The sequence below is a fragment of the Bombina bombina genome, chromosome 3, assembly GCF_027579735.1.
Source record: "Bombina bombina isolate aBomBom1 chromosome 3, aBomBom1.pri, whole genome shotgun sequence".
NCBI classification, from domain to species: Eukaryota; Metazoa; Chordata; class Amphibia; order Anura; family Bombinatoridae; genus Bombina; species Bombina bombina.
Window position 1 is genome coordinate 719109667 of NC_069501.1, and position 9657 is coordinate 719119323.

At 36.9% G+C, this 9657-nt stretch overlaps 1 protein-coding gene across 1 annotated transcript in view; it reads left to right on the plus strand.

Moving 5' to 3' along the window:
* The window catches only part of MYH15 (myosin heavy chain 15), a 205456-nt gene extending 198241 nt beyond the window's left edge, over positions 1-7215 (plus strand). The window contains 2 exon segments of the mRNA XM_053707537.1: positions 4326-4460; positions 7198-7215. Of these exon segments, the coding sequence (XP_053563512.1) occupies positions 4326-4460; positions 7198-7215 (153 nt within the window).
* Positions 7216-9657: the final 2442 nt, after the last annotated feature.

Consider the following 9657-nt stretch of genomic DNA (forward strand, 5'->3'; position numbering starts at 1 on the left):
GTATAACAAATCATTAGAAATACATTAAGGGGAAAACTATTTTACAATACACTGTCCCTTTAATGAAATGCATTTGTATAGATACTTATGATAAAATATATGAAAAGTTCTTTATCTTATGATATTCACATTGGTGGATTAGTATTTGGATATTTTCTATACTACGAATATTTAGTCTAGCAAAGCATTTTACTTATATAGCAGATTATGTGAGATTGTTAAAGGGACAGTATACTATAAAAAATTCCCTTATAAAATATCTCGGAATACATATAACGAGTACCAGAGAATCTCTGTACTAGCTAAATCACTACCACCTCTTAGAATCTGTTAGATCGGATTTAAAAACCTGGCAGGGAAAATGTCTTTCATGGTTGGGTAGGATACAGGCTTTTAAGATGAGTATACTGCCCAGATTCCTATACCTATTCCAGACGATACCCGTTCAGCCCCCACCGCAATATATAAATACTGCACAAGCGATAGTCAATACATTTATCTGGGCTCACAAACACCTCAGAATAGCGAAATCGATACTTTACAGAGACAGAGACAAGGGAGGTCTTGGAGTACCCAATCTCCTATTATATCAGCAAGCTGCTCAATTAACCAGAATAATAGATTGGTGTAAAAATGTACGAAATAAAGAATGGGTGATGCTAGAACACGAATTAACGGGCTCGCAGAGCCTGGGGGCTAGATGCTGGACACATAAACAACACAGACAGAACCTCATATTTACTCCCTCGCTGGTGACAGACACGCTAAATACATGGGATAGTCAGGTTAAGTCCCAAAGACATATATCCACAATCCCCTCACCACTGACTCCCCTTTGCCACAACGGTGATTATCCACCACTGAGACACTTGTGGGCAAGAGATCCCTACTCCATCGCTGCAGGCTTGCCAATATGCGCAGTAACAGACAAGGGAACTGTCATGACCAAAACATCCCTAATGGACAAAAATATAACATATTTCAATAGATGGTTTGAATACCTCCAATTACAACACTTCCTCACCCATCACAAAGATAAGCCCAACCTGACTAGAGACCTTTCCCCCATTGAACAATTATGCTACTCCCCATTGGTAATGAAAGGAACGCTATCCAAGATATATAAGATTTTAATAGTAGCGCACTCCAGACACTTACCACCCTATACTAAGACATGGGAGGCAGAGATGGGCATTACGGTCCCCTTAGCAACATGGAATACCATCTTTCAACAAATGGGCAAAGCACCCTCATCAATGGGAATCACTGAAACAAATATGAAATTGTTAGGGAGATGGTACCTATACCCAAGCAGGTTGGCAAGGATGTTTCAGCACTCAGATCCCCTCTGTTGGAGAAATTGCACACAGACGGGCACGTTATTCCACATATGGTGGGAGTGCCCTGTACTCCAGCCATACTGGCGGGACGTTCACGCTGAAATACAGAAAGTCCTCTCACAAAAGATCCCGTTTGACCCCCTAACACTATTATTCAATAAGCCCCCCAAAATTAAGTGTAAATATAAATCCACATTACTATATATCATGCTTAGCAGCGCAAATCAATTAATCCCAAGACTCTGGAAACAGAGCAGGATTCCGTCCAAACAAGAATGGTCCCAAAATGTTACATATCTTTTGACCCTTGAAAGATACCATTATATTAACACTGATAGAATGGATTTCTATTGTGCAATGTCCTTATATTGGGAAACATATATCTATACCGATACAGATCTATCTAGACACCCCTAACAGATTAACGATACACCAATTAGCCCTCCTCACCGGGCAAAGGGTAGGGGTTGGGATTTATAGCTATAACCTACCTAGACACCTTTAGCCTACCCTCACTTCACTTAACTACTCACCAGTTGACATCTCATCACACCCTGCCTTTTGATTCGACATAATACATCACACTTAGAATTAGATTGCTCAGTAGTAAAAATGAGCTTGCCCGGATTTCCGGACATCTAATATTAAATAGAACTACATTATCCGTGGTCCCCTAGAGGCACATAGAGAAATAGCCAAGACTGACACCTAGACAATACCCGAAAAAGAAGCATACACACACCCAGCCTCGTTTATAGATGCTAATCACAGAAAACTTGTTTTACAACAAAAAATGTAAAGTTGATTAAAAAGTAGCATGGTTAGGTTGTTTTCAAAGTTGATTGTTTTGTTCCTAAAATTCCCTTTATTACTTTTTTTTTTACCAGCTAAGAGTATAAAATGTATGAGATTTGCTTTTTTAAGGCTTATTTGTATATATTAATTATCTGATTTTGTGTTTTGAAGCCACAACCTAATAAAATGGGTTGAGCTTGTAGGTATAATCAGATCTTATTACTTTATAACATTGTGTATATATACCTGCTTCTTTATCTTATATCTGTCCGTAAACCAATCACCAATACTTGAAGAGAACAATGTAAAATTAACATTTTATTACCTTATCTCTTCTATAACCCACTGGGAGTGTAATCTCTTCTCTACAGCTTGGCCTTGAGGCCAAAAACTTTCAGGATGGGTGGGGATACCACAGGCTAAATCAACTATTTAAAATGCCGATATAAGGGTAATGGAAATACTTGAAAAAATGTAATACAGTTGCAAGAAAAAGTATGTGAACCCTTTGGAATGATATGGATTTCTACACAATTTGGTCATAAAATGTGATCTGATCATCATCTAAGTCACAACAATAGACAATCACAGTCTGCTTAAACTAATAACACACAAAGAATGAAATGTTGCCATGTTTTTATTGAACACACCATATAAACATTCACAGTGCAGGTGGAAAAAGTATGTGAACCCTTGGATTTAATAACTGGTTGAACCTCCTTTGGCAGTAATAACTTCAACCAAACGTTTCCTGTAGTTGCAGCTCAGACGTGCACAGGAGTAATTCTTGACCATTCCTCTTTACAGAACTGTTTCAGTTCAGCAATATTCTTGGGATGACTGGTGTGAATCACTTTCTTGAGGTCATGCCACAGCATCTCAATCAGGTTGAGGTCAGGACTCTGACTGGGCCACTTCAGAAGGCGTATTTTCTTCTGTTTAAGCCATTCTGTTGTTGATTTACTTCTATGCTTTGGGTCATTGTCCTGTTGCAACACCCATCTTCTGTTGAGCTTCAGCTGGTAGACAGATGGCCTTAAGTTCTCCTGCAAAATGTCTTGATAAACTTGGGAATTCATTTTTCCTTCGATGATAGCAATCCGTCCAGGCCCTGACGCAGCAAAGCAGTCCCAAACCATGATGCCCCCACCACCATACTTCACAGTTGGGATGAGGTTTTGATGTTGGTGTGCTGTGCCTCTTTTTCGCCACACTTAGTGTTGTGTGTTTCTTCCAAACAACTCAACTTTGGTTTCATCTGTCCACAGAATATTTTGCCAGTACTGCTGTGGAACATCCAGGTGCTCTTGTGCAAACTGTAAACGTGCAGCAATGTTTTGTTTGGACAGCAGTGGCTTCCTCTGTGGTATCCTCCCATGAAATCCATTCTTGTTTAGTGTTTTACGTATTGTAGATTCGCTAACAGGGATGTTAACATTTGCCAGTGACTTTTGTAAGTCTTTAGCTGACACTCTAGGATTCTTCTTCACCTCATTGAGCAGTCTGCGCTGTGCTCTTACAGTCATCTTTACAGGACCGCCACTTCTAGGGAGAGTAGCAGCAGTGCTGAACTTTCTCCATTTATAGACAATTTGTCTTACCGTGGACTGATGAACAGCAAGGCTTTTGGAGATACTTTTATAACCCTTTCCAGCTTCATGCAAGTCAACAATTCTTAATCGTAAGTCTTCTGAGAGCTCTTTTGTGCGAGACATCATTCACATCAGGCAATGCTTCTTGTGAAAAGCAAACCCAGAACTGGTGCGTGTTTTTTATAGGGCTGGACAGCTGTAACCAACACCTCCAATCTCATCTCATTGATTGGACTCCAGTTGGCTGACATCTCACTCCAATTAGCTCTTGGAGATGTCATTAGTCTAGGGGTTCACATACTTTTTCCACCTGCACTGTGAATGTTTACATGGTGTGTTCAATAAAAACATGGCAACATTTCATTCTTTGTGTGTTATTAGTTTAAGCAGACTGTGATTGTCTATTGTTGTGACTTAGATAATGATCAGATCACATTTTATGACCAATTTGTGCAGAAATCCATATCATTCCAAAGGGTTCACATACTTTTTCTTACAACTGTACACTCCAGCAGGTAAAGTGGATAGTTGGGAACAAACTAAAGGGGAGAACATTTTTGAGTAAACTGACCCTTTAAGTGCTTTCTTTCTACCATAGGAGGAACAAGCCAATCAGTACTTGACAAAATATAAAAAACTGCAGCATGAGCTTGATGATGCTCAGGAGAGGGCTGACATAGCCGAATCTCAAGTAAACAAGCTACGGAGCAAAACAAGAGATGTTAGTGGAAAGGTAAGACACTTTTTGTTATAATATTCTGTTTCCAGAAAATAACTATGTATGTATATCTAGCTCTCTGTCTCCTTTAATGTTTTGTATGCAAATGAATATGAGTTGTAACAATAACAGACTTTTCTTTCTATATTTATTTTTATTACTTTGACTGAACTCCTTAATTATTATGAGTTATAAAGGAAGCTGGATGTGAACCTACTTCCTAATACTGACAATTCAGCAAGTCCAGTGGAGGTTTACCCACTCCCAATAAATTTGACCCTATATTAAATCAACATGTGTAGGGACCAGACAAGCAAAATAAGAAAACAACTGAAATTTTCTTTGGAATATAGGAGAAAAGACCACAAATAAAAAAATTGTCTTAAATGTGCCAACCCACAGAGTTGTTCAACATAGTAGGGGGGTGAGTCCTTCAAAGAAAACAATACAATTTGTGATCTTATAGACCTCCAACATAAGAAGAGATCAGCAAAAAAAATAATGAGGGCTAGATTACAAGTGGAGTGCAAAATTATCGCGCCCCAGCAAATAGGTAAATTTGCCCGTTTGCGGGAGCGAAATAATTAGCCAGCCATTACAAGTGGCTGGTTATTGCTACCGTGAGCTCATGGTAGCAATTAGCGCTTATAAAATTAACCAGTGATCAGTTCTCTGGTAATTTTATAAATCTGCCCAAAATATTGTCTAGTACAGTTTATTAAAAAATAAAGATGGCCGCATCTTTATTTTTTGATAAAATTACTGCACTAGGCAGTATTTTGGGGTTAAAGTGATTGTAAACTTAATCGTTCTGAGAGTAATCAGTGTAATTATGATCAAAATTTAACCCCACTTTCATTCATCATTACTGAGTTTGCTTCTAAATAAAAGTGTTTTTAGAGCTAATCGCTCCGATTTACTCATACCTCTCCTCCTCCTGAGGCCGATCTTCCTCTTAATTCTTTTAAATTACGTTTCTTCATCCGACCAATTGATTTTCTGGCCTTTAGACATCCAAGTCCTCACACAGCACGCCCCATGGACTCTAAAAACACTTTTATTTAGAACCAAACTCAGTAATGATGAATGAAAGGGGGGTTATATTTTGATCATAGTTACACTGATTATTCTCAGAACGATTAAGTTTACAATCAGTTTAAAGTTGGTGGGAACTGTGTGTTCCCAGTAAATACTGTATATATGTATATGCTTATATACATAAATATTTATGTGTTAATGTGTATATGCACCCCACTCCCACCAACTTTAAAGTGATTTTAAACCTAATCGTTCTGAGAGTAATTAACCAACTTTAGCCTCAAAATACTGCCTAGTGCAGTACTTTTATTAAAAAATAAAGATGCCATCTTAATTTCTTTAATAAACTACACTAGATAGTATTTTGGGGGCATTTGGGGCAGATTTATAAAATTATAAGTGTTAATTGCTACCGCAACCTTGCGGAAGCAATAACCAGTCACTTGTGATGGTTGGTTAATTATTGCAATAATTTAGCGCTCCGCTTGTAATCTAGCCCATAGTGATATGCTTTGACTTCCTTCCTCTTAATGTACCCCATTAAGGACTAGATTGTGATTGAAGCGATATTTAATACTTCCCTTCGAGCCTTAACTGTGCTAGAAGTAAGCTTTTTGCACTCGTATTATGAGTTGAAAGTAAACTGTTCTCACTTGTGCGCTAACTTGAGGAGCGCAAAAAGCCGAAATTAGAATATTGTGGCGCGCAAACCCAATTGCATATTCTCATATGCGCTAACCCTATATTTACATTACACTGTTTTTCAAATACAAGAATAGGTTCTATTTATTCATAAATACATATTTCTAAATATATATGATGTTTTTTTTCACTCAGACATATATATACTGTGTATATATATATATATATATATATATATATATATATATATATACACACATGATTATATATAGGTATAGATATATACAGAATTATATATAGGGATATCTATTTATAAAGACATAGAACATTTTCTGCTATATGCAGAACATTGGAATGTCAAATATGTATATATATGTATACAGTATATCCACATTCACATATATTTTTAGAGATGTATGTGAATATATGCCAATGTTAAAGCCCTTTGGCTGACTTTTGTGTGCAATTTTTTTTTAGAATAATTTTTATTAGATGGTGTTATTATGAGTAAGTGTACTTTGTACTGTATTTTTGATGTGTTTTGTGACACTTTTTTGTTTCGAAAAACAGTTAACCAGAGCTCTGAGGATGCGGTAATCAATTCTAGCGTAAATCGTGATTGCGCGCAAGCGATTGCTTTCACTTTCAACTCGTAATTCCAGCAGTACACCCAACTAGCGCAAACACCCGCGATAGACCCCTTATCACTCGCGCTCAAACGTCAGCGCTCCACTCATAATCTGGCCCTAAGTAAGAATCCATAACCTGTCCTAAAACCAACATTATATTCTACTGCTTTATTTTAAATAAATAACTGAGTATGATATCAATATGGTCTGTGGCTCAATAAGGAATCTCCTTTCTTTTGATAAGCTCCAGTCTGTGCAGAATTAGCCTTAAACATTTACCAACAATCTTTCCTGCACTCTTTTTATTAAAGTACCTAGAGATTTGTCAGTGCATGAAACTTGCTCTCTAAATGTCAAACTCTCTTGCTTCATTTAGCATTCATGTTTGAAAATGCTTGTGAAAAAAAACGGTTGTAGTATTTATTTATTCTTTTCTTGTGTAGGTCCGTGAAGAGGAGTGAACAGCATGAATACTGCTGTCTATATGACTGAGACTATATGAAGATTAAAGTCAAATAATGCTATGGTAAATGCAGTGTGTGAAATAAAACCTAATTAACAAAAACATTTGTGTGTTTTATTTTTTACTTTTCGGTGAAAGCAATACAGTTGCTTTGTTAACAAAATATGGTGAGTGTCCACAAGTCATCACGTGTGGGAATTCCTCTCCTGACCACTAGGTGGAGGCAAAATACACCCCAATACAACAGAGCTTTAAATCCTTTCCACTTATGACAATCATCAGTTATTTTCTTTTGCCTCCTTGATGAGGAGTAAGGTAAAAGTCAAGCGCAGATCTAACCTGTCATTTAGAGGGGTAGACAAGGAGTTATCAGCCAGGCAGTGAAATGTATTTTCTCATTAAAGTGAGATGAAATCAAATTTTTTTCTTTCATGATTTAGAAAGCGCATGCAATTTTAAACAACTTTCAAATTTACTTCTATTATAAAATGTGCTTCATTCTCTTGATATCCTTTGTTGAAAAGCATATTTAAATAGGCTCAGTAGCTGCTGATTGGTGGCTGCACATAGATGCGCAGTGTGATTGGCTCACACATGTGCTTTGCTATTTCTTCAACAAAAGATACCTAAAGAATGAAGCAAATTAAATAATATAATTAAATTGGAATGCTGTTTAAAATTGTATTCTCTATCTTAAACATGAAAGAAATTTTTTAGGTTTCATGTCCCTTTCAGAAATGTCACAGGATTCCCAGGTGAAATGTAGACTTGTCCACCAATTCCCTGGATTTGCATCTTTGGCATTGAGCTTGCACTGCCCAGCATGGGCTCGTCTGCTGGAAGCAAGTTGCTGCAGCTAAGGTAAGCACAGTGGACGAAGGTGCTGATAGGTAAGTAATTTGCTCCTTCATAGCACAGAGATTATTAGTATAAACATGTACACATGCTTCACACAGTATATGGACATATATTTGTATACCATACTACTTGTATTAACCCCTTAAGGACAAGGGCTGTTTTTACATTTCTGCAGTGTTTGTGTTTAGCTGTAATTTTCCTCTTACTCATTTAATGTACCCACACATATTATATATCGTGTTTCTCGACATTAAATGGACTTTCTAAAGATACCATCATTTCATCATATCTTATAATTTACTATGAAAAAAATGATAAAATATGATGAAAAAATGGGAAAAAAACCTCACTTTTTCTAACTTTGACCCCCAAAATCTGTTACACATCTACAACCACCAAAAACACACATGCTAAATAGTTTCTATATTTTGTCCTGAGTTTAGAAATACCCAATTTTTACATGTTCTTTGCTTTTTTTTGCAAGTAATAGGGCAATAAGTACAAGTAGCACTTTGCTATTTCCAAACCATGGCCCCGATTACGAGTTTTGCGTTAGAGGCTATGCGGTGCTAACAAGCAGTTTTGTCTCACCGCTCACTTACCTGCAGCGCTGGTATTACGAGTTTTCAGAAACCTGTCTTTAAAAGACAAGAAGTGAGCGTTGAGCAAAATTTTGCTCATTACCGCACTCCAATACCTGCGCTGCTTAAGTCAGCGGTGAGCTGGTCGTACGTGCTCGTGCACGATTTCCCCATAGGAATCAACGAGGAGAGCCGGCTGAGAAAAAGTCTAACACCTGCAAAAAAGCAGCGTAAAACTCAGTAACGCAGCCCCATTGATTCCTATGGGGAAATAAAATTTATGTCTGCACCTAACACCCTAACATGAACCCCGAGTCTAAACACCCCTAATCCTACACTTGTTAACCCTAATCTGCCACCCCCGACACCTACATTATAATTATTAACCCCTAATCTGCCGCTCCGGACACCGCCGCCACCTACATTATATGTATTAACCCCTAATCTGCTGCCCCCAACATCGCCGACACCTACATACTATTTATTAACCCCTAATCTGATGCCCCAATGCCGCCGCAACCTACCTACTATTTATTAACTCCTAATCTGCCGCCCCCAACGTCGCCGCCACTATATTAAAGTTATTAACCCCTAAATCTAAGTCTAACCCTAACACCCCCTAATTAAAATAAATCTAACTAAAAATTCCTATCATTAACTAAATAAATAATTCCTATTTAAAACTAAATACCTAATAAAATAAACCCTAAGCAAGCTACAATATAACTAATTTTTATTTTACAGGCAAGTTTGTATTTATTTTAACTAGGTAGAATAGTTACTAAATAGTTATTAACTATTTAATAACTACCAAGCTAAAATAAAGACAAATTTACCTGTAAAATAAAACCTAACCTTACAGTACAATTAAACAAATTACCTAAATTAAATACAATTAACAAAATTAAATACAAATACCTAAATTACAAAAAATAAAAAACAAATTACAGATATTTAAACTAATAACACCTAATCTAATAGCCCTATTAAAATAAAAAAGC